This window comes from Triticum dicoccoides, chromosome 6B (genome assembly GCF_002162155.2).
Source record: "Triticum dicoccoides isolate Atlit2015 ecotype Zavitan chromosome 6B, WEW_v2.0, whole genome shotgun sequence".
NCBI classification, from domain to species: domain Eukaryota; kingdom Viridiplantae; phylum Streptophyta; class Magnoliopsida; order Poales; family Poaceae; genus Triticum; species Triticum dicoccoides.
This window is the reverse complement of record NC_041391.1, coordinates 645,354,248-645,380,104: the sequence shown is the minus strand read 5'-3', so window position 1 is coordinate 645,380,104 and position 25,857 is coordinate 645,354,248. Positions and strand designations below refer to the sequence as shown.

The 25,857-nt window shown below is 50.2% G+C and overlaps 1 protein-coding gene across 1 annotated transcript; it reads left to right on the top strand.

Annotated features, from left to right (window-relative positions):
• Positions 1-12,050: 12,050 nt before the first annotated feature.
• Positions 12,051-13,516, top strand: LOC119324030 (subtilisin-like protease SBT1.4). Its single transcript, XM_037597753.1, has 3 exons — positions 12,051-12,371; positions 12,474-12,571; positions 13,170-13,516. Exons 1-3 carry the CDS (start codon positions 12,148-12,150, stop codon positions 13,247-13,249), a joined length of 402 nt encoding a protein of 133 aa, XP_037453650.1. The 5' UTR covers positions 12,051-12,147; the 3' UTR covers positions 13,250-13,516.
• Positions 13,517-25,857: the final 12,341 nt, after the last annotated feature.

The following is a 25,857-nucleotide window of genomic DNA, read 5'->3' as shown; positions in this document are numbered from 1 at the left end:
TATGGAATATTTCCAAAAATATAAGAAAATTAAGAAAGATAGAAAGAAGAAAAATGAAGGAATGAAGAAGCAGATAAGAAAAATGAGTGAGCATGTAGGATACTACTTTGGCATACCAATGACGGGAGGGCACCCGTTGAGGTAAGACTTCCTTCGGTCTTGCGCGAAGGGAGACAAAGCCATTCCCCTCGGTCTCGCAGTAGGCGAGATATAGCTATCGCACACCTGCATCCTTCATACTTCCTCCATTTCCATTGACTAAGCCACACATGCTTCTTAAAATTTAACTTTCAAGTATCTATAGACTCATTTAAGATGTGTTATTTCTCATAATTTTCTTTAAGATGTGTTTTATTTGAGTTATTTACCCAAACCACTACAATTGTGGCTAGGGTAACAACTTGGTACCGCATTGAAGGCAGGTCATAAAAAACCACCGGAAATGTGCTGTCGGGGGTTGGGTACGACATATGCCAACGGATGGCTTATCATGGTGGGAGCGAGTAGAACGTCGCCAGTGCCCGAAAGCGGGATGAGGCGAAGACATGCACGCCGGCGAATCTTACCCAGCTTCAGGGCTCTCCGAGGAGATAACACCCCTACTGCTGCTATGCGGGGTCTCCGCATGATCACTATGGCAAAGTGAATACAACGGTGCTCCTAGAGCTGTTTCTGGAGGTAGGAGAGGGCAAGGCTAGCTCCCTCCTTCCTATATGATCGGTCTAATGCTAAAGAGGCTATCCCCGTTGCATGGGTGCCCCGGGGGGCTTATATAGGCCTGCCCCCCAGGGATACAATGGTAATCCGGCTGGGCGCGGGTCCCAGCCGTCTGTCTCTCAGGCCGCCGTCGTCTCCGCCGACTGCTGGGGCCCGCCGACTGGCGGGCCCCGATGACAGGCCTGGTACTGTAGCGGTGCTTCTGATGACGCTGGCTTGGTCATGGGATCATGGCAACAGTGCCACCGTCTGGCGGGCGACCACTGTCGCCATTCCCCGTCTTGTCTGGTTAATGGCGTGTGGGGCCCGTGGGAGGGGCCGGCCGACTCCAGGGGGCCGACTCCCACAGGGTCGTCTTTGTGGCGCTCTCACCGTCTTCGGTACTCCCGCTGACGGGCGGGTCCCACTGTCTCTGGGCCGTACAGGTAGGCCGTCGTGGGCACAGTGCGCCGCCCACGAGGGCAGAGGTCAGGGCAGGCATGGCAACAGTGCCGCGCCATGATGGAGATCTCCAGCGATACGGAGCACTGTAGCCATGCCAGCCCCTCGTAAGCGGGGTAGAGATGGCCATGTTGCGACCGTACTCCGCCCCGCCCATGGTTGCGTAGGAAGGAGGAGGTTGGAGTCGCGGGCCGACTCACACAGCCGGCTTCTCTGGAAGTCGTCAGCTAAGAGTCGGCTTATCTGGAAGCCGTCACCCGAGAGTCGGCCTACCTCGAAGCCGTCCCTGGGACTCGGCCATGAGGGACGGTTGATGCCGACTCCCAGGAGGCGTCTCTTCATCGTGGGATCTTGAGGGGCGCAGTCTGCCCCGATGTTTCAAAAGGCTCTGGGGCTCAGGTTAGCCTACCCGTCGCCCATTACTCCGATAGTAGTCCCCGAAGCTGGTGAGGCGCCGCGGGAGACGCGCTGGGGAGCCTCAATAGTTTCATCTCTCCGGGGGTGGAATCTCGGACTCGCTCGCCGTCTTCCTCCAGGCCGACTAGCTAGAGTCGGACTCGTAGAAGGCCGCCTTGCCTCTTAGAGGGTTTGAACATCGCGGCGGGTTCCAGGCGGCGTGCCTGATAAGCTTCCGGGCAGCCGCCCGTTGCGGGTCCGTCGCGGGGCGCCACGTGGCGGGGCCAGTCTGCCCACCCACACGCATGACGGGACAGGACCTCAGGCGGGGCCCGCCACTACCGTGCCTCGGCACGCGGGCGGATTTGCTGCGGTCGTGCGGACGGTTGGGTTTCCCACGCTGTAACTGCACGCAGTTACTGCGTGTGGTAAATCGTGGGGGCGTGGGGGCCGGAGCGCAGTTAATCCCACGCCCGCCCCATCGGCTTCTCAGCACCTGAGCCTATAAGTAGGCGGGAGGAAGGGAGCAGCGAAGCACGCGCGCCTATCTCCCCTACTCCCCTTGCTTCCTCCTTGCCTCTTCTCCTCCTGCCGCCGCCGCACCGAGCTACGCCGCGCTTGCGACGATGAGCTCTTCCTCCGCCGCCGCACCAGCTGTCGTGCGCTCCGGCGTGTGGGACGGCTCCGAGGTGGACGACGACATCATCGAGTTCCTCCGCAAAACGCGTTGCCTCCCCGGCGCAGACCTAGTGCGAGCCCGCGCCGCGCCGGAGAGGGAAATAGTGCCGGCGCCGGAGGAGGGTGAGCGGGTCGTGTTCCGCTCGCACCTCATGCGCGGCTTGGGGCTGCCGGCGAGCGGCTTCTTCCGCTCCTTCTTGGAGTTCCACGGGCTCCAGCCGCACCACCTTACCCCGAACACGGTGGTGCTGCTGGCTGCCTTCGCCACCTTGTGCGAAGGCTTCCTCGGCGTTCTCCCCACAATCGAGCTGTGGGGAGAGTTCTTCCAGTCCAAGCTCGGCACGCACGTCGCCGGCGTGCCGGCCCAGTGCGACGCCTTCATCGCGATGCGGAGATCAACGGTCGACAATCCATTTCCCGCCATCCCACTGATCAAGTCGGTGAAGATGTGGCAGCGTTCTTACTTCTATGTGAAGAACGTCGCCGCAGACGGCGACTGGGTCAACCTGCCGCCTTTCGAAACTGGCGCACCGGTTGGGAGGCTCCCCAGCTAGTCCCACTGGGTCAAGACGCTGACTCCCGCTAGTGCCGCCGCCGTTGCGCGACTCCGAGAGCTGACACAGTCGGAGGGCCTGACCGGGTCCGACTTGCTGGCCGCCTTCGTGGCGCGCCGAGTCCTCCCGCTCCAAGGCCGACCTCATCTGATCTGTCAGATGAGCGGCCACCGGGATCCGAGTCATCTCTGCTCCAAGGACATGCCCCACGCGGAGGTGGCGGACATGGTGAACTATATTTTAAACTGTAACCTCGCGGTGACTTGGCAGTTCGGCAAGGAGCCGTACTCACGCGCCAACCCCCCGCATGCCGTAAGTCATCTTTCTTCTTCTTTTGTCTTCTCTGCAGCCGAATCCGACTTCTAATCTTTTTGGTTTTTCTTGAGTCAGAACCCCCTCATCCAGCCTTCAGCCGGCACCGTGGGCTCGGCCCGCCAGTTCGTCCCCGATCGAGCAGAGAGCGACATTAACGACCCGGACTTGGGGGCCACGACGATGGAGGCCGACGCCGAAGGAGGAGGAGGAGGAGGCTTCAGGCCGTCGGCCACCTTTGCCGACTGGCCTGATGACGACGCCGAGGGGGAAGTCGTCCCGCGCCGCCAACCGAGGGTTGGCCATCCGGGCGCGGGCTCCTCCGTCGGCTTGGATGGTCAAGGTGGCGCGAAGAGGCGCTGGGCCGGGCCGAGCTTGCTTGGCGGCCAGTCGAAGAAGTTCAAGGGGGCGGCCGCCGCGACCAAGCGGGAAGAGGCGCTCGCGAAGGCCAACCGCTTAACTAAGGAAGTGAAGAAGCCGCCGCTGGTCTCCGCGTAAGTGCCTCTACTCTTGACTTGTTTTGCTCTTGGTGGATTTTTGTCCAAATATTTTACATGCTTTCTTCGCCTCAGGGCTCCCCTCACCTTCGAGAGGGTCGCCGCCGCCTCCGTCATGGGGTCGGTGGAGACTTCCGCCAGTACTCGACGGATTGATCCCGCCGCCGACCTTCGGGAGGCGACGGAGCAGAACGCGCAGGAGAAGCGCGACGAGGACGAAGCCGCCCGTCTGGAGAAGGCGGAGGCCGAGAAGGCGGCTGCCTCCGCCCAGAGGAAGCTGGACGAGGCCGAAGCCGCTGTTGCGGCAAGGCGGCTAGCTGAGGAGGCCGCGCACACCGCCAGTCGGTGCTACTTGTCGTTCCGCTGAACTCCGCGCCGCCGCCCCCGGAGTTCACGGGGCAGACTGGGGAAGCCGATGGTGAGTACCCCGTCATGGAGAGAGAGAGCGACGATGGCTCCATGTCGGACACAATCGTGCCGCCACCGCCGCCTCCGCCGTCGTCTGGGGGTGCGCCAGGTAAACAGCTCACAGGCCCGCCGATGCCGCCGACTAAGGACGAGTCCGTGGCGAGGCTGCTCCTTCAAGTCGCCTCGCCAGTGCGCCGCCGCCTCGAGAAGGCGACTTCGGCGCCACGCCCGTTGCAGACCGGCGCCGCCAGCTCGGTCATCCCAGATGCTGAGGCGACGAGCGTCGCGCCCGTTGGGTGGGTGCGAGGAGGCGGCACGGGCCCGCTGAACCAGGCGCTTCTGGACGTCCAGGCGAAGCTGCGAGCCGAGGGCGACGCCATCCAGAGCTGCACCAAGGCGCATCTGGCGTCGCGAGTAGCCGTCCGGGTATGCTTCATTTTGACTTTCTTTTTCTTTGTTCTTCTCTGTGGGGGCGCGCCAGCGCACCCACTGGGTGTAGTCCCCGAGTTTCGGGCCGGCTGCTGAGCAGGCGGCTCGGAACTCCTTCTGGCGAGTTCCGATACTTATCTTTGTCTAAAACTTTTTGTTGCAGGAGTACCACAACCTCCGCGTCACTGCCTTCAACCGCAATGTTGAGGAGCTGAGCATGCGGACTGCCGACTTGTCAGAGAGTTGGAGTGAGTCTTCCTTCTTCGTCGCGGGGGCGCGCTGGCGCACCCGCGGGCTGTAGTCCCCGAGATTCGGGCCGACTACTAAGCAGTCGAGCCGGATCTTCTCAGCGACTTTCTTTGTTGACGACTTAACGTCTTTTTTTATTCTTCAGAGGCCAACGCCACTCTTCAGCAGCAGCTGGGCGAGACCAACACCGCCTTGCGCGCCAAGGGGGAGGAGTGCGGCAAGCTTGCCACGGAGCGTGATCTGCTGGTCGTGCAGCTGGCGGAGCAAAAGGAGTTGTTCAAGAAGGCGCAGGAGGAGGCAGAGAAGAAAGAGGTTGCGCTCCTGGCCGAGTTCGAGAGCGAGCGCTCCTCCTGGACCGACAAGGAGACGCAGCTGACTTCCGGCTTTCATGTGATTGAGGACATCGTCGATGGTGAGTTTCTTTACTTTCTTTGAGCCGCCGACTGTGGGTCGGCCGACTTCGATTCTGACTTGCTTCTTTTTGTCTTGGCAGACTTCTTCCCTGGCCACTCACAGGCGGCCACTCAGGCCATCGAGGCAGATCGTGAGGCGCGGAGGGCAGATGGTGCAGAGATTGCCGCCAATGCCCCCCGGACCCTTGACGAGCAGCTTCTGAGCATCGAGGCTCGTCTTCGGCCGGCCCATCGGATGCTGCGCCGGCTTCAGTGTGCCAGCGCCCAGGCCATCGCCGCCCTGTGGCCAGACATGCCGGTTCTGCGCACTGCCAGTTGGACTGCCGACTGGCTGGAGGTCGCAGCTGGTCATCTTGAGGCTTGGAAGGGTGCCTTCTCTGCACCCGGCAGTAAAGTACTCGATAGCCTGCACCTCGTGCACGCCCTCGCAAGAGTTCCGAAGCTTGGCCCAGTGCGTGAGGTAGTCGCGAGTGGACTCGTCGGGGCCTTGCACGCACAAGGAGAGTTGGCGAGGCTTGGGAGGTCGCTTGTACGTGCTCGTGAAGTTGCGGACAAAGGCCTCGGTGAAGTCGACCCAGCTGTTGATGCTGCAGGGCTTCAGGCTGTTCAACCATGTCCGGGCCATGCCCTGGAGCATGAGTGGAACATACTTTACGGCAACACGCTTGTTGCCGTTCGCTATGTTGACGGCCGTAGAGTAGTCAACTAGCCAATCTTCCGGCTTCACGGAGCCGGTGTACTTGGGTGTATCTAGGAAGAGCGTGAACCCCTTGGGGAAGGGCTCGTCTCGGATGCGGGGTCCGAAACAGGAAGGACCCCAACTCGTCTTCTTCTTCCAATGCCAGGGATCGGTGGAGTCGGTCGATCCGGTGGCGGGCGTCATTCTCTCCGACTCCCTCTCGGCGGCCAAGGCGGTCGCCGAGAGTCGGATGCTCTACGGGTGGCGGGGAGACTCACCTTTCTCTGCGAGGAGGGGGAGGCAGATAGTCGTCCCGCCGTTCCACTGCTTTGGGGCGGCCGTCTTGGTCGCGCTCGATGGTGATGCGAGTCCGACTGTGGCTGACAGCCGGATCCTTGTCTTTTCTTCCGCGGACACCGCCTGTTGGTGTCCGAGACGTCGCGCCTCGATCTCGGCGGGGAGGCATGTCATCGTTTTGTTGCTGCGGCGCCTCCGTGCGGCAACCGACTTTGTTCTGTGCGGCAGCCGCGTTGAGGAGCTGTTGAACTCGCTCCGTCATCAGGCGGCGCTCCTCACCTTCGAAGTTGTCCAGCTCATCCGCCGTCGCCTGGGCAGCACGGATGTTCTCCGCAAGCGTGGTGTACACAGGGCGATTGGCCCCGAACAGGCTGGCGATGGCCGCGCCATGCTGCCGGACCGTGCCTAGGCGGCTAGGCCCAGCCGGAGCCGACGAGCCACCCACAGCGTGATCCATCTCACGCTGGTAGGCTTCTGACAAGAGTCTCATGCTTGCCATCTTCTTCGCGCCCTCGACGAGCTGGAGGCAGCGCGCCTCAAGCGTCTCGGCGTCAGCGTCTCCCGGAATCGGCGCGGTCAGGTCTTGCAGGGCCGCGTCGAGTGGATCGCGAGCTCCCTCGCCGGAACTCTCGCCGTGATCGAGGACGAGGACCTCCGTGACGGTGCTTCCGCTGCTCTCCGCGCAAGGGAGCGACTCGTCGTAGACCATCATGTTGGTGGGGAACGCGTCGAGCGACGCGGTGTCGGAGTCGACCAGCATCGGGTCGGTGGAGCCTATGGACTCCAGGTCTACGGCAGGCTCGCCAGCGACGTGGAGTTGGTCGAGGAGACCCGCGAGGAGGCTCTCGGGGCCGCTCGTGCCTGCGTTGGACGCAGGCTCATCGGAGAGGCGAACCTCGTCGATAAGCTCGGTGAGGCAGCTGGCCGCGCAGGCGATCTCAGCGCCGTGCAGCGCGTCGGCGCAGACTCCATCTGGCGTGTTGGGCTGGCGGTGCTCACCAGGGAGGAAAAGGGTTCCCGTCCAGAGCAGGTCTCCGGACGACGGTGCACCTCGCCCCACGGTGGGCGCCAAATGTCGGGGGTTGGGTACGACATATGCCAACGGATGGCTTATCATGGTGGGAGCGAGTAGAATGTCGCCGGTGCCCGGAAGCGGGATGAGGCGAAGACATGCACGCCGGCGGATCTTACCCAGCTTCAGGGCTCTTTGAGGAGATAACACCCCTACTGCTGCTCTGCGGGGTTTCCGCATGATCACTATGGCAAAGTGAATACAATGGTGCTCCTAGAGCTGTTTCTGGAGGTAGGAGAGGGCAAGGCTAGCTCCCTCCTTCCTATATGATCGGTCTAATGCTAAAGAGGCTATCCCTGTTGCATGGGTGCCCCGGGGGGCTTATATAGGCCTGCCCCCCAGGGATACAATGGTAATCCGGCTGGGCGCGGGTCCCAGCCGTTTGTCTCTCAGGCCGCCGCCGTCTCCGCCGACTGCTGGGGCCCGTCGACTGGCGGGCCCCGATGACAGGCTTGGTACTGTAGCGGTGCTTCTGATGACGCTGGCTTGGTCATGGGATCATGGCAACAGTGCCATCGTCTGGCGGGCGACCACTGTCGCCATTCGCCGTCTTGTCTGGTTAATGGCGTGCGGGGCCCGTGGGAGGGGCCGGACAACTCCAGGGGGCCGACTCCCACGGGGCCGTCTTTGTGGTGCTCTCGCCGTCTTCGGTACTCCCGATGACGGGCGGGTCCCGCCGTCTCTGGGCCGTACAGGTAGGCTGTCGTGGGCACAGTACGCCGCCCACGAGGGCAGAGGTCAGGGCAGGCATGGCAACAGTGTCGCGCCATGATGGAGATCTCCAGCGATACGGAGCACTGTAGCCATGCCAGCCCTTCGTAAGCGGGGTAGAGACGGCCATGCTGTGACCGTACTCCGCCCCGCCCATCGTGGCGTAGGAAGGAGGAGGTTGGAGTCGCGGGCCGACTCCCACAGCCGGCTTCTCTGGAAGTCGTCAGCTAAGAGTCGGCTTATCTGGAAGCCGTCACCCGAGAGTCGGCCTACCTCGAAGCCGTCCCTGGGACTCGGCCATGAGGGACGGTTGATGCCGACTCCCAGGAGGCGGCTCTTCATCGTGGGATCTTGAGGGGCGCAGTCTGCCCCGATGTTTCAAAAGGCTCTGGGGCTCGGGTTAGCCTACCCGTGGCCCATTACTCCGACATGCGCCTAATGTGTAACGCGGAGCACCGACGATCGAATTTGGTCGTGAAACAACAAAACCGATAGGTGGGGCCCACCTATCGGGATGAGGAGGCATGCTTGCGTGGACAATATGTTGAGTTGGACGAGGGTTCCACTTGTCAATGACTCAAGCGTTTATTATTTTTTCACCTTTTCTTTTTATTTCTTCCTCTTTTTCTCTGTGGGCATTTAGCCAAACAGGTTGTGAGCGCTGGAGATGGACATCACCGGCACAGCCACTAGAGAGGACGTGCACTATGGCAACGCCTGACCAGGCCATCGCGCTAGGAGACCAGGTTGTGTATGGGGGCCGCGTCCTGGAAGTGGTCGCCTGTCGGAGGTGGATGCGGACATAGCCAGTGCGGGATATCGCCGGAGCTCGGCGTGCACCCGCTGGACCTCGCGCGTGGCCAGGGGAAGGCACACGGGAACCATAGTGTGCTCACGCCGTCCGGACAGCAATGGCGCCCGGCGGCGAGGCAGGGCCACGCGAGCGCGCGCGGGTAGGGCCACGCGTGAAGTGTGTCTGTGCGGCTGAAGTCAGCAATGGCTGACGACCAGGCTCAATGCAAGACGAGCTGCTGCCGGATCTCACGGGAGTGGTGCTGAGTGCATGTAGGTGCGTGCGTGCTCGTGGCATGGGTCGCACCTAGACCAGGCGGCCCGGGGCTAGCTCGAGCAGCTGCTCGACTGCCATGGCCATGGTGGCCATGGAGCTCCGAGGTCACAAGGGCACAGAGAGCTTGGGCAACCACGCCGATGTGGGCGGCGGCGGGCTACGAGCCTCACGGCGCCCCCAACCCCCACCACCACGACGGTGCTCGCTGGTGTGGGTATAGTCGCCGGAGTACGCACGCCCACAAGCTACTCGATGTAATGTCACATAGAAAAAAAATGGGATGAAGATGATCATGTAGTCACAGACAGGCGGGGTTCGCGTCTCATTTGCCACCTCAGCTGGTCAAAGCTTTTTTGTCTGCTTGGTCTTTGCCACATTTCCGATGAGTTATTTTTTTGTCCTCCCTTCAATATGGTATCAAGTTGTTACTCTAGTCCCAAGTGTGATAGTTTTGACACACCACTCCCCTCCCCTCGCGTCGCCCCTGCTAGGGCAACTCGGGGGCCCCAAACCCTAGCTCCGCCGCCTCCCCCTTTTTTCTCCCCTCCTCCTTGCCTACGCCTGAGGTCGCCGCCGGGCAAGCCCGGGGCGATGCCGAGGAAGGTGGCGGCGGGGCCCTGGCGTCCCTGCCTCTGCTGCAGGGGGCCGTGTTCTCCAGGGCGGTGGCCCTAATCGGAGAGGTGTCACCGGCCCTGCGTCAGGCGGTGGCACGGGCATGGGCCGGCGATCCTGGCCGTGTGGACGGCGGGTGCCCCGGTGGACGGGAGCCCTGGTGCAGCGGCAGCTGTGGATAGCGGCGGCGCCAAATCTGGCCGCCCTGCCCCCTGTTTTGAGAGCTCTGCCCCGGCCGGATCTGTCTGGCTTCTTTGTGGGCCGCCGGATCTTGCGTCGTTGGGGTAGTGGAGCGGGGATTCGAAGACCGGGAGAAATTCCAGGCCGGCCTCATCGTTCTTGGCGGCGGCGATGCTTGTGGCACTATTCCCCTTCGTGAAGGCGCCGTTCAGGTCAAATCCGCCGCCCCCTTCCCTCTAGTCTCCCGGGTGAAAACCTCAACTCTGTTGGGCGGCGGCGGTGCCCTTGGCGTCGCGTCCTTCCTGAAGGCGCCGTTTTTGGGAGCTAGGTGGGCAGTGGGCTTCTCGGTGATGTGGTGAGTGTGCAGTGGCGGCAGTAGCTGGTCTTCTTTGTCTGCGATGAGATCTTCAGTGGCTCAACGCCTACAGGGACACTATGCTACTGCTCCTTTGTCTGTTCCGTCCGGAAGCTCTTTCTCATTCGTGTCCAGTCTGTGGGTGTTGATGGTGCTCTGCTCCATGAGTTCATTCCGTGGCTAGTCGGGTGAGCTAGGTTCCTTTCTAGATGCAGCCTGCCAGTGTCTTTCCTCCCAAGTTCTAGGGTGAACTGCTACACTGTCAACGGTTCGGCGCCTTCGAGCCAGGCGAGGAGACAGGGGTCTTCTTTGACAGTGGAGCTGGGAGGACATGGCAAGCCGGGGCCGCTGGTGATTTGGCGACGGCGTGCCCTTCCTTGCCATCAGAAATGCTGCTCCTATGCTGACATTCTCCTACTCCCGGGTGATTTGTATGCGAATGAGGACCTACACATCCCCGAGCTGCGTGTCTCCTTGTTCGATCATTTAGCTAGGTGTGTGTGTGGCTTGTGTGATGCTGTCCAGCGCCTTTGTATCTTGTCGTTTTTCTGCTTTCTTGTGTTGGTTTCGAGTTTGTAATCCTGACCTGTTGATGGCTTTGTTAATTCAAAACCGGGCTTTTCAGAGCCCCCGTTCTAAAAAAAGGTGTGATGGTTTTGGGTAAATAAGTGGTTCTGTTTATAGAAACATGAAGTCTACTTCAATATGTTAAGTCTCTTGTGATTGTGCTCACTATTTTGTGTACTGTAAAACCTGCTGGCCCTCACGGGCCTGTTCTATGACTGACTGCAATGTTTATATATGTTAAAAATTCATGATTAGGGCTGCTAGGAGTCCTACCAAGTACCAAACTCAATCAATTGGGTCCATTATAGAACTCTGTTTCTTATAAGAGATAGTTCCCAACAAGCAACGATCAAAACAGCTCGGTACCAAAGGTATCTTATACTGTATCTTATAATGGCCATCTAAAAATCGATGAGGATCTGTGGCTCTCGGTTGCCACACACCATATATGAAAATAGCATTAAAAACATATTAGGAAAATTCAAAAAAATCTAAAATTTTGATATATGAAACTTGGGTGCGCGTTGCACACACGTGTTCAGTTTTGTGGGGAATGGGTGCCCGTGGTAATGCCAATAAAAAGGAAAAAAAATAATGTGTAGAATTTTTTTTGAATGTAACGTATGTCGGACAGTAATTCCTACGCTGCGGATACCACGGGCATCCATTCCCCATGAAAATGAACACGCGTGTACAACGGGCACTAAGGTTTCATATCCCAAAATTTCAGAATTTTTCGAAATTTTCTGATTATTTTTAATGCTATTTTCATATAGGGGTGTGTGGCACCCGAGAGTTGCAATGCATTTTCCATCTAAAAATCTCTATGCTTCTCATCCTATAATACTATAGGAGCGAGGGGGATCACACAATGAACATCTCATAGCCTTCACCAAGCAAATATAGTAAATTTTGGTTATAATTGGCTTCTTAATGTCTGACAGCAACAGGCTTCACTCTCTCTACTCCTCGGCTTCAACTTCAACCGGTATCTTCAAGCAGGCCACGCAGCAGGGGCAAGGGCATGTGCTGCGATTTGGGCAAGCAGGGGACCTCTGCCGAACCTGAGCTCCATTCCATGTAAAAATGGATCGTGCGTCGATCAATAATCGGGCAGAGGCCCGCCGAACACTGCTGACAAGGTCTGGCCGCGGGAGGCAAAGGATGATCGGAGCATGCCCGGCCTATGCACGTAGCAGGACCCAACAAACGGTGTTAAAAATTAAATTCATATCTACGCATGCATGAATCTTGGTTTGATTGAAGTTAGGCAGCGGTAACAAGCTAGCACCCAACTGTGTCATCGAATTAATGGCGGTACTAGAAGTTATTTTAAAGTTTAAACTATCATATCTGTCAGTCAGTGAGCTGAGCAGACCCTTCCTCCGGCCGCGGTTATATAAGCAAGCACCTTCCCATGGCATCCTTCCCGCCACAAACCAAGAAAAACCCGAACACACCCACCGCCACCACACCACGGTCTGCCGTCTTCAACCCTCCGAAAGTCGACGATGAGGCACACAAGCATCACGGCGGCGGTCGCCGTCGCATTCGCCGTCCTTGCAGTCGCCGCCGCAGCGTCCACGGGCCTCACCGCCGCCGGCAGGGGGAAGCAGCAGCGTGCTCCAGGCCCGGCTTCCGGCAGCAGCGTGTACATCGTGATGGTGAAGCCCCCGGCCGTCGCCGCCGACAGCGCGGCCTACCACATGGGCATCCTCATCGCCGCGGTCGGCAGGTATGTACGGAGCATTTGGTTTCTTTTCCCATCTTTGGCGCCGAATGGGGTAGAGATTTGACGCCATCCTTTCTTCTCTTTTGTTTGGGTTGAATCTCCAAGCGAGGACAAGGCCAAGGCGGTGTTGATCTACAGCTACAAGAACGCCATCAGCGGGTTCGCGGCGAGGCTCACCCCCGCGCAGGTCGCCGTGCTCAGGAGTGAGTTCCCCTCTTGCTTCTCTGCTTTGTTCTGCTCTCACAGTCAACTGAACTCCTTTACTTAGCAGTAAAACTACGGTTACAAGAGATTTCTTTAATTGCATGATGCTCTCACAGTCAACTAAGGCAAACCCATGGTATATACGTATTCTTAAAGAGCAAGTGGGTAATTTTAGTCAGACATGTTGGCAATACCGAGGTCAATGCAAGGACCAACTCACATCAAATCACATGGTAAATATGCTAGTTTTTTCGCCATGACCAAGAAAGGTGTACACCATCAGCAACAGCAAGGACCGACATTATAAATGTATACTGTATAGTACAGCCCTGCAAATAATTTTAGCAAACTTTCGGTATGTATTTTCCCTTTACCGAGAAGAAAATTAGCTGCTTCACTTTCGGTGTCCAACACCTGCTATCCAAGTGAAGTAAACTTTTGCCGTCCAGATCGGTCGTCAAATTAACAAATCCAGTTTAGCTATATGCCAACATTATCACCTCCTCTTTCCATTGGTGCATGTGCTTGTTAGTGCCTTAAAAAGGCCACACGATTATTATTTTTTGACCGTTCTTTAATTTCTCTCCACCTTTTTAGAAAACCCTGCCGTCATCCGGGCGCAGCCTGATGTCAAGTACTCCCTTCACGACGACGACAACAACAACAACCTCAACTAAGCAAGAGCTCTTGTCCACTTATTAAGAGTTGTTGCGCAATATGGAACGAGAAGCGGCGCACATGATCTGCCCTGGAAAGAATCTTGTGTGGATCTTTCTCTGCATACTTCAAAATTACACACACACATATATAGTGTAACGTTGCAAGAAGTTTATAGTGTAATTTGTTTAGAATTGTTGCACTTGTATAACTCTGTCTGCGTATATACTGATGGGCAAAGATGTCTGGTTTGCTACCATATTATATTCCTACATATTTTCTCTGAAGGAGTTGCGCACTGGGTTAGGTTGGGATGTCCAGCGTGCGGGTCATAAACTGTAATGCAGTGGTGCAAAGTGAGAGTTCTCTTAAGAGGATGATAACATATACAAGAAACTAAGACCAACTTCACCGCACGACCCCAAACGGACGTCCGTTTTATGCGGATTCTGTAAATTTGGGTAGGACAATGGGGTCATGTCCGGACCTGTTCTGGGATAAGGTGGCCGTGCGCCCAGCACGAGGCAGCATCCTTTGGCCCCATCCCGTCCGCCACGGCCAAAAATGCCATATTTCAATGTTCAAAACAAGTTTGCACGTCTAAATAAAAATAGTTTTACAACCCAATCGAAATTGTCTCTAAATAAAATAGTTTTACAACCATATCGAAATTGTCTTGAATGAAGCAATACATCTATTGGTTGCCAATGTGACTCCACACGTGCTCAACCAAGTCATTTTGAAGATCCAAATGAGTGTGTCAATCACGCATTTCAAGATAAAATTGGGCAAACTGTTCAAACGTGGCCGGTTCTTGGTGCTGGGGCTCAACATTTTCACCTTGATAATCAAATAGTGGCGGCGCCAGCGGCGGGGTGGGGCGGGGAGAGGGGGTGGACGTGTTGAAAGCGAAGGGACTGCTAGTGTCCCCGACAGGTGGGCCACGGGGGGGACAAGGGCGTGCGTCGAGCCCGTCCGCGCGACGTTCGTTTCACCCCAAACTCGGCGCAAGTTTGTGCCAGGGATGGATCGAAAACGGACGAAATACGGACATTTGTCCGTTTAGGGCCGCGTGTTGGGCCGTGCTGTTCGTCCGTTTTACCCCAAACGGACGCACCTCGGAAATAATAATGGGGTCGCGCGCTGGAGTTGGCCTAACCTACTGGCTGCACTTAGCTTCTATGCAACGAAAGTGGACAAATAGTGCAGTCAGCATAAATAAAGAGGCAAGAGCACTATAGACCCACAAACTTGTAATGGATGTGATGATTTAGTCCACAAACTTACAAAAGGTGATCACCTCATCCCTAAACTTGTAATGTATGTGAAGATTTAGTCCAAAGCCAATCAAAAGTTGACAAATGGCGCCACCCTGGACGCATTGTGGCACACCCGCTCAGCCCGCTGTTTTTACGAAAAACCCCTCCACCTTTATGGAAATCACACGCGGTATACTTTTTTCATATCTATATTTTTTAATCAAAGAGCCCATCTCCCAAAATTTTTATTAGAAAAGCCTAGGCGAAAGTCCACATCAAGGATGATTCACAACTCTTGGCCATAACCTAAAGTAGCTTCCAAAAAAACTTATTACAGGTAACACGCTCATATATATGTTTAGATGTCTACTTTTTTGTATACATGTTGTACCTTTTTGTATTCACCTGAAATATATCTGTATGCAGACCTATTTTTAAAAAAATACATGATTATCTTTTTTCTCATATATATTTTTGATGTCTACTTTTTTCCACGGACATTATACATTTTTGTATATATTAGAAATATTTTTCTATACATGTTAACATTTTTAAATGCACGACTAACATTTTTCAATTATGTATGTAAATTGATTTTCATAATAGATATATTTAGAATTATAAGCAAAGGTAAAATTAAAGCAAAACTGTGAAAAAAGTAAAAAAATGTGCAATGCTTGCGGTCCCTAATTTGCTTGCCCGTTCCAGGCGCTACTTGACGCGAGGCTAGACTGTGCCTCACTACAAGCGAGGCAGTCGCGCCCTCGCCACCAACATACGCTGGTGTTGTGCAAGCCCAACCTTCTAGATAGACGGCTCACCTGTCTAGCAAGTTTTTTGTGTTCCGCTCAACAAAAAAAGAAGCAAGTTTTTTGTGTAGATGCAGCAAGTTTGGTCACACACACACACACACACACACACACACACACACACACACACACACACACACACACACACACACACACACACACACACAATTAAGTATAACCTTCCCTAGAAACAAACTAAATATAACCATCAGAAACATTTCACCCGAATGAACCACCACCACTGTCCATCACCCGCTCTGACATCCTAGCATGATGTAATGCAAATATGCAATTCTCGCAAAAAAAAGCAAATATGCATTGCCCAAAAAAAATAAGCATCGACTAATTGGCCGCATCTGTATATGTTAAGTGGGTTGCCATCGTTTATGTGAAAATGGTCATTATCTTGTGCTTGTTTAGTAGGATATGTCACCAAATGCTAGTAAGACCCATTTGAGGCGCTCTGAATACTCAATCTCAGATGTACATCATCGTGTGGATTGGACACCAACAAAGAAAAACATGTTGGACTATGTCACTGTTGAAACTAGTATTGAAACCATGTTAATTACTGCAGAGGCAGGAATAGTTCTTAGGTGTGGCGATATCTACGAAGAAGAAAACCATGTACATATAATGTAATTACGCAAGAGCTCACTAAATATTAGTTATATAAATAGTTTGTGTTTAACAAGCACAATCAAAATTCAAAACCAATCGATTAGTTTTGTCAATAGGGGATACCTAAAATATTTGAGCTTATTTTGGCAGACGGCAACAAAATTTGCTTCAAAATTCAAAGTTCAATTTCAATTCTAAATTAACTTTCATTCTTTACATTTTTAGAACACTTTCATTCATTACTTGATCTTCTTATTCTATTCCATTTTATGCTTAGTCGTGCTTGCGTCCTCGTATGGCCCGATTCAGTGCCGATCACTACCGCTCCCTGCTTGTTGTTTGCTGTTGCACACATTCGGCCATGCAAAGAAAGGATTTCCACTTTCCAGAATTTTGAAACCGGCAAATGTGTGTTGATTTGTGCGTGTAGTGTAACTCGCAAGACCACTTGCCGATGCATCAGGACCAACAGCAAGTCAGCAATCAACTCAGCTGGCTCAACACGTACAATACCTTATCAATTATAATCAAGATGCACACATACTAGTACTTGTATATACACCAGTATATTTATTGGTGGAATTTGAGGTATGGCAGCCGCCAATCCTAGCTAGATTGCTAGCACCGCCCTCGGCATATAGGCGCAAGCGCAACAGCGTTCATGATTTCTATAAAGGTGGAGGGGGTTTTCGTAAAAACGCCGGGCCAAGCGGGTGGCCACGACGTGGCCAGCGTGGCGCCATTTGTCAACTTTTGATTGGCCTTGGACTAAATCTTCACATACATTGCAAGGGGCGTGACTATTGCGCGCGCGCGCGTTGCAGCGCTCGATTCAGACATGACCGATTAGGCAGGTTTGGGCATTCCCACCATCATCGCGATAAAAGCGGCCAGCTGCCCTGGACGGATCGCTCCACGCATGGGAATCGCTCGCTCCCGCGAGCGATCGCGAGAGAGTAAAGTCGCATTGCAAGTTTAGGGATGAGGTGATCACCTTTTGCAAGTTTGTGGACTAAATCATCACATTCATTGCAAGTTTGTGGGTCTGTAGTGCTCTTGCCTCATAAATAAAAGAGTTCACCCCCCAAAAAAACATATATAACAGTAACGGGATTCATGCGACTACAGAAAATCCAAGTAGGAAATATGGCATTGCAACTTTGTCATCCCACTACATATGCCATTTTCGGCCCGCCGGAGTGAATAAGGTTCATTAAAGCTTGTATTTCAACGTGTACTACAGTACTGCCCATATCCAACCTTGTGCCAAATGATGCACCATTGATTAGACAGAAGCATGCTCCATAATTTTCTGTAAGTCGCGGAGGTTGAGACAAGTTTGCTGAATCTGCTAGACCCGTTTTTTCAACCCAAACTCCATATTGGCGGTTACTATGGGGTTCAGGCATGTTTGATGACTATTTATAAAAAGTGTTACTGATGTATATGAAAAATGTACAAAGTGTAGGAAAGATATAGACATGCGTTTAAAAAAATGATAAAAAAGGTAAAGAAAATACTATTGAAGAAGGAACAAAGAAAACCAAAGAAAGCAGAATAAAGGAAAAGAACAAGGAAAGAAAGAAAAACTAAAGAAATAAGAGAAAAACCCAAAGAAAATCATTGCAAACAGTTTAAAAAGCTAAGGAAAAAAACATTTGCACGCTACAATATTGTGCCGGCCCGGTACTGCCACGCCAGAAGTGAGACAACTATGTCTTGCACGGGGCAAGAAATAGCCCTCACCGTTCTAGGATGCTTCTCAACCGGTTTTAGGAAGGACTGGTATTTTTCTTCATGTCCCTATTATGGTTTTCTGCTTCTTATTTTCTCTTTTTTGTGTATTTTCATTATTCATTTTTTACGTTTTTACGTTTTTCTTTTTTCCTTTTTCTTTCTTCTTTTCCTTTTCTTTTGAAATTCATGATAATTATACAAATTTGCGATTTTTTTCAAATTCTTGAACATTTTCCAAATCCATGAACAACTTTTGAATTCTTGAGCATATTCAAATTTCATGGAAATTTTTTGTATTCGTGAACTTTTTTGAATTTGAAATAGTTTTCAATTTTTGATTTTTTTAAAATCGAAGGATTTTTTTCACAAACAGTATTTGAATTCGTGAACTTTTATTCACAGATATTTTCAAAATTAATGAATATATTTTTGAACCGAATTGTTTTCTACTTTGCCAACATTTTGTGAAATTCATGAAACATAAATAAATTAGATACCACTTTCAAATCATGTTCTTTTCAAATTTGTGACCGTTATGTCAGTTCACGAACATTTTTAAAAATCGGGACCCTTTTTACAGAATGAACATTTTCTATTTTTTGTGAACATTTTTGGAAATTCAACATCGTTGAAAAGTTCGTGAGCATTTAAAAAAAATCTGAACTTTTTAATTCATTAACGTTTTCCACAATCTTTTTTAATCTGTGACTTTTTTAATTTCATCTACTTAAAGAGTGATAGCTTAGTTTTCCGTTTCTTTTCTGGGAAACGTATTCAACTTTATTCATACTCGAAATCGTTATGGGTACAGGGGTTTGGATCCACAATCCAAAGTACGTAGTACATAGTAACTCCGACAACTTAGAATTATAATGAAATCTCTTGGGGACATCATTTGCGTAGTATCAATTTTTGCAAGGTGAAAATTTGCCAAGACTTTAGTAAAGAAATTACATTGGACTGGAGCAGCCATACTACCCCATGTTCACCTGTAATAAGTTGATTGTTGATAAAGGTTTTTGGAAGCCCTTGGGTCGCCGATTCGAAAAGATGGCAAGTCGTCAGCGTTGAACTTAGGCTGGGAATGATCTCCTAGAAGTACAGGTCGTCGAACCATAAAATCTTCACCATAACACCATGGAAAGATTTTAACTAAAAAAATCAAACCAACCAAAGCTATATGATGCATAAACTCATCAAATAAGAATAATCAGATTCACGAGGGCACATACCTCTCTAGTTCCATGGCCACAAAGAACTGGAGTAATTTTCTCCGAAAACACTGCAACTGTCACTAGATGTTGATGAGAACTATTAATTTCCTGAAGATCCAAGCCCCAACATCTCTCAGCATCAGGATGGCAGCCGGAGGCGAGAGGATGCGAAAATTCTCCTCCTCCGACGAGTAGGGATTTAGCTCTTTGTCTCATCTGTTTTTTTCCTTAGCAACCAGTAGTGGAGTGACAAAATAAGAAACAAAAGATTGAAATAAAGTCGACACGAACAAGCAAAGGAGGGAGCATGGTGACCGAGCAAAAGTTTCATGGGCCGACCTACCAACAAAATGAAGTGGGTGACAGTGGTTGTATTGCTCACGACAACAACCAAGATGAGAATGGGCCGGGTCAGCCCACCGGGTCACTGACCCGGCCCAAAAAATCAAGGCCAATGGGCCGTGTGGGTCGACCTCGAACCATAGTTGGGTCAGCGGAGCCGGCACCGACTGACCCAGTGGGTCAGCAGGGTCGACCCACCTCCGAGGCCTCAACTTCATCGCGTAGTATGGCTGGTTCTGCCCTTGTCGCCGCACTGTCCATCCCTGCCGCCGGCTGCGTGCTTGCCGCTCGTCGTCTTGCCGTCCAGCTAGCCCCGGCTGCCGTTCCGCCCATTGTGCAACTCGCTATACTCTTCCTCTGCAGCTCGTCCTGCCGAGGATTGCACTTCTGGTCGGCTTCCTCACCTTCCAGGCGCTGCTGCCAAGCACATGTGAGACTAGCGGCTCCTGCTTCCACATGCTCTGATTGTTAATTGAGTCCAAGCAACATTCAGACCAGCACTACAGTGCTAGATTGTTAATATGGAGACCAAGCAACATTCAGACCACATGCTCTTCGTGTTAATTACAGTGCTAGATTTGCTATTAGGTGCTTGTAAAGTTTGCTCTGAATGTTGCTACTATGGAGAAATTTTCTGCTGGTGATGTTGTGGAGATGTTTTTTATCCAGCTTGGTAACAATTAGAATTTGGGCCGACCCAAGATACCCATCGGGCCAGCAAAGCCATTGGCAATTTACAAATGGGTCGACCCGTGGTCTTATAAATTGGCCTTGAGGCCATGAGGGCCAGGTCCAGGGCCAGGGCCAGGTCGGCCCGTTCCCATCCTGCCGACAAGTGATACATATCACAGCAAGCGCTATATAACAGCTCCTATGGATTACCCATTCATTGTCGAGTTTCTTATCTCTCTTAGCATGCGAGAGATCGAGTTCTATGCAAGAGGGTCAACAACCATAGACATATGGTAAAACACCACACTGCTTAAGTGTTGTTAAGACCAGATGATACTCATGCAATGCTGCGGGAATTGGCTGACATATAATTTGATTAGATTTACTCGTATGGAATAGGAATTCTAAATCAATAATATAAGAACTAAAAATTTCAAAAAAAATTTAAAAATACTATGTATTTGAAATTCATTGGGAGGGCCCCCCACAATGAATTTCACCCGGGCGCCCCCCCCCCCTCCCCCCCCCACCCAAAAAAAATCCAATCATGATTTGACATATCAGTTTCACCCCGTAAAAACCTACCATGGATGTAGCGTTACTGATCTCAATAGATGGTAGCCAGTTTATTATTTAGGTGTCAATTAGCCTCTGCTTCATGCCGTTTCTCCCTCATTTTCCCTGCATGAATACATTTATGTTTCACCAAAAATTCCTTTATGCGAGCCTATATTTAGCTTGATATTTCTCGAGTAATATGTTTCCATTTTGTTTGGCTAAGTGGTAATTGTTTTCAAACATTTCTCACTTTAGTACGATTTGTATATTAGGCATGTTTTTTTCGCTCCATTAAAAGTAGAACACTTTCTTTTTCTGATAATGCACTCTTTCTTAGATAATAATGGATCATATGAAAAAAAATATTACCTGGCTTCAATGCGTAGCTAAATTAAGCACATGCAAGCATGAGGTGTCATATAACAACTACTCCCTCTGTTCCTAAATATTTGTCTTTCTAGAGATTTCAACAAATGACCGCATAAGGAGCAAAATGAGTGAATCTGCACTCTAAAATATGTCTATATACATCCGTATGTGGTAGTCCATTTGAATCTCTAAAAAGACAAATATTTAGGAACAGAGGGAGTACTTCATAATTACCCCCCGCCAAAAGAAAAGACTATACCAAGCTCCAAATAAAACGGTAGCTCATGAAGAATCGAGTAGTATGCATTTTAATGGTTCTGTTGAAGACACCAAAGGTATTCTGCAGTTAGCTGTAGATTACTATAAGAAGCTTTTTGGTTTTGTTCCTACTATTGATATTGATCTCAAAGATGACTTCTGGGAGCAAGATAGTTTACTCTCCACAGAACATTTTAATTTACTGGAAAAGCCTTTCTCTGAGGAGGAAATAAGGGCTGTTGTCTTTGGCTCATATGCTGAGGGAGCTCCTGGCCCTGATGGCTTTCCTTTTCTTTTCTACCAGAGATACTGGGGTCTAATTAAACATGATCTATTTGCTCTTTTTAGAGATTGGGAGGCCGGAGATCTTGATCTATACAGACTCAATTTCTCTCTCCTGACCTTGGTGCCTAAAGAACCTAATGCAGTTAAACTAGATTGGTTCAGACCTCTAGCTATGATTAACTGCAGTTTTAAATTTTTTGCCAAGTGTGCCACCAATAGGTTTGGCCCTGTTTGCAATGTTCTCATTTCTCCAAACTAGACTGCTTTCCTGAAAGGTAGATTCATTCTTGAAAGCATTGTGGCTGCTCATGAGGTAGTTCATGCAGTGGCCTCCAACAAAAAGTCTGGATTCTGCTTCAAGTTAGATTATGAAAAGGCATATGATATGATCAGTAGAGAGTTCCTTTTGAAAATGCTGAGAAAGAGAGGCTTTGGTCCTATTTGGATGTATAATCTTGAATCTTTACTCTGTAATGGATCTATGGGCGTCAGAATTAATGACACCAACAGTGAATATTTTATAGCTGGCAAAGGGGCTAGACAAGGAGACCCTGTCTCTCCTTTATTGTTTAACCTAGTTGCTGATGTGTTCACTACGATTTTGATTAAAGCGGCTAAAGCAAATTTAATTGCTGGTGTTTCCCCCCCTCTAATCCTGCTGGAGTTATTAGCATGCAATATGCCGATGACACCCTTCTTTTCCTAGACAACAACCTTGATCATGCCAAAAACCTCAAGTGGCTTTTGTCCTGTTTTGAGCAGATTTCTGGCATGCGAATTAATTTCCACAAGTGTGACCTTGTCCCCATCAATATAGATAGTGATGAGGCACTAGTGTTTGCCCAAACCTTAGGTTGCAAACTAAGTGCTTTCCCTATTAAGTACTTGGGGGGGCCCTCTTCACTTTAGCAAGATTAGGAGGAAAGATCTCCAACCTACTGTAGATAAGATCATTAAGAGAGCTGCTGGGTGGAGAGGTAGACTTCTTTCCTTTGGGAAAAGACTTATCTTAGTCCAAGCCTGTTTAGCTAGTATTCCTACTTATCTAATGGGTTTCATCAAGTTTCCCAAGTGGGCCATCAAACTTATTAATTCCCAACTAGCCCATTGCTTTTGGGATGATTATGAGGGCCACCACAAATACCACCTGACTGCTTGGAACTCCATTACCATGAGAAAGGAGTTTGGGGGCTTTGGGATTACTGACATTGGGGACATGAATCTGGCTTTATTAGCTTCTTGGATTAGTAGGTACTATAACTCTGATGGTAAGATCTGGAAAAACATCACTGATTCCAAATATAATCCGCAGAGTAATATATTTGCTTGTTCTAATTCTGGAGCATCCCCTTTCTGGAAAGGGGTGCTCTGGGCAGCTCAAGCTGTTAAAGTTGGTTTCTCTTGGAAGATTGGTAATGGCAAGAGGGTTAGGTTCTGGGAAGATCATTGGTTCGGCAATGCCACTCTGGCTACCCAGTACTGGGACCTTTATGTACTAGCCAATGAGCAAAATCCCACCATTGATAAAATATGGGACGGCCATACCCTTAAGCTTACCTTTCGGAGATGTTTCACATAGGAATAGTTGTCTTTATGGTTCGAACTTTTGTAAATTGCTAGCTCTATCCATCTTACAGATGAAGATGACTCCCTAGTTTGGAATATGAATTCCAAAGGGGTTTACTCTGTTAAATCCTTTTATAAATTTGTTAATTTTAGGGGGGTGCTACCAATCAGCTCCCCTGCCATTTGGAAGATCAAGATCCCCCCTAGAATTCAGATTTTTCTTTGGCTTTTAACTAATAACAAGCTGCTAACCAGAGATAACCTGTGCAAAAGGCAGAATGTAGATGACCTTACTTGTGTTTTTTGCAACGAACAAGAATCTTGTTCTCATCTATTTAGTACTTGTGTTGTTGCTGTTGAATTCTGGAAAGCCATCTGTGTCCTTACTGGAGTTAATGATGACATCAATATAATGTCCATCTCCTCCTGCTGGATCAGAGGAGATAGCTTTGCTGCGACTAATATTGTTCATGCAGCTGGGCTGTGGGCTGATACGTCTCCAATGTATCTATAATTTTTGATTGTTCCATGCTATTATATTACCTGTTTTGGATGTTTATGGGCTTTATTTTATACATTATTATCATTTTTTGGACTAACCTACTAATCGGAGGCCCAACCCATATTGCTGTTTTTTTGCCTATTTTAGTATTTCGAAGAAAAGGAATATCAAACGGAGTCCAAACGGAATGAAACCTTCGGGAACGTGATTTTTGGAACGAACAAGATCTGGAGAGCTTGGAGTGCAAGTCAAGAAACAGCCGGAGCCTCCACGAGATAGGAGGGCGCCCCCCTGTAGGGCGCGCCCCCCTGTCTCATGGGCCCCTCGGGCGTCCACCGACGTACTTCTTCCTCCTATATATACCTACGGACCCCGAAAACATCCAGGGGCACCACGAAACACGATATCCACCACCGTAACCTTCTGTATCCGCGAGATCCCATCTTGGAGCCTTCGCCGGCACTTTGCCGGAGGGGGAATCGACCATGGAGGGCCTCTACATCAACATCCTTGCCCCTCCTATGAGTTGTGAGTAGTTTACCACAGACCTACGGGTCCATAGTTATTAGCTAGATGGCTTCTTCTCTCTTTTTGGATCTCAATACAATGTTCTTCCCCTCTCTCGTGGAGATCTATTCGATGTAATCTCTTTTTGCGGTGTGTTTGTCGAGATCCGATGAATTGTGGGTTTATGATCAGATTTATCTATGGATATTGATTGAATCTTCTCTGAATTCTTTTATGTATGATTGAGTTATCTTTGCAAGTCTTTTCGAATTATCGGTTTGGTTTGGCCTACTAGATTGATCTTTCTTGCCATGGGAAAAGTGCTTAGCTTTGGGTTCAATCTTGCGGTGTTCTTACCCAGTGACAGAAAGGGTTACAAGACACGTATTGTATTGTTGCCATCGAGGATAACAAGATGGGGTTTATATCATATTGCATGAGTTTATCCCTCTACATCATGTCATCTTGCTTAATGCGTTACTCTGTTCTTATGAACTTAATACTCTAGATGCATGCTGGATAGCGGTCGATGTGTGGAGTAATAGTAGTAGATGCAGGCAGGAGTCAGTCTACTTGTTATGGACGTGATGCCTATATACATGATCATGCCTAGATAACGTCATAATTATTCGCTTTTCTATCAATTGCTCGACAGTAATTTGTTCACCCACCGTAATACTTATGCTCTCGAGAGAAGTCTCTAGTGAAACCTATGGCCCCCGGGTCTATCTCTTATCATATTTGTTTTCAATCTACTTTTATTTGCATCTTTACTTTCTTGCATCTATATTATAAAATATCAAAAATATATTATCTTATCATACTATCTCTATCAGATCTCACTTTCGCAAGTGGCCGTGAAGGGATTGACAACCCCTTTATTGCGTTGGTTGCGAGTTCTCAGTTTGTTTGTGTAGGCGCGTGGGACTTTTGAGGAGCCTCCTACTGGATTGATCCCTTGGTTCTCAAAAACTGAGGAAAATACTTATGCTACACTTGCTGCATCACCCTCTCCTCTTTGGGGAAAACCAACGCTAGCTCAAGACGTAGCATGGGCAATCTGGAAAACTCGCAATGACATGGTTTTCAGTAACGTCTGTTGGCCTGGTTTGCAGGCTATCTGGCGGAAAATTGCGTTAAATCTATCTTCTTGGGAGTGCCTTTCCTCCGGGTTTGCCAGGGACAAGCTGGCGTGGGCTGCGAAAGAACTGGAGATGAAAGCGAGAAGTCCACCCCTATTGCTGTGGCCAGATCCTGGCTGAGGTGTGGAGACACCTTCTGAAATGTCCTTCCTTTGCAGAGCCTGCAGTTTTTAATAGTAGTTCATCCAACAGCTTTTGCAAGCAAGAATTTCTCCTTTTGCTGTCTAGACTAGGGTGTTTGACACTGTAGTTCCTGCTCATCTGCAGTTTTCTAGTTTTATTTTCTGCTACTGCGGCAGTATGCCTGCTGTCCGCCGTGAACTTCCCCTGTAATGCCTGTACTGGATCGTTTGTTTCGTTTCGTTTATGCAATGAAATGGAACAGGGGCGCCGCCCTCTTCTTCTAAAAAAATAAAATAAAAAAATATGCATTTTAATGCACGTGAATTAGTACTAGCTGGCAGCAAATTCCCTCAACACGTTGTCATTTATCATCGGCCATTAGGTCTGAAGCTTTGATGGCTAATTTTGCTCAGTAACTGACCCGATCCAGTTTGATTACTTAAATCAGATATCGATCAAATGAGATTAAATTGGCATTGGTGCAAATGAGGCATCAATTTTTTTTAAATGAAGGTTTGTTTTTCCTCCTGAAACTATTTGATTGGCTCTGTTGTCCTTTACATTTAATTTGGGCACACTTACCTTAAAAAAATTACTTTTCATGATAGAACAACAATATGTGGAGCATCTTAGCCTCTCTTGAAGGACAAAATAATACCAGACA

Bases quoted from the DNA above. Each gene is read 5' to 3' on its own strand.
- LOC119324030 (XM_037597753.1), top strand. From the start codon at position 12,148: ATGAGGCACACAAGCATCACGGCGGCGGTCGCCGTCGCATTCGCCGTC. The intron at 12,372-12,473 runs GTATGTACGGAG...TGAATCTCCAAG, and splicing joins CTCATCGCCGCGGTCGGCAG to CGAGGACAAGGCCAAGGCGG. The intron at 12,572-13,169 runs GTGAGTTCCCCT...CCACCTTTTTAG, and splicing joins GCAGGTCGCCGTGCTCAGGA to AAAACCCTGCCGTCATCCGG.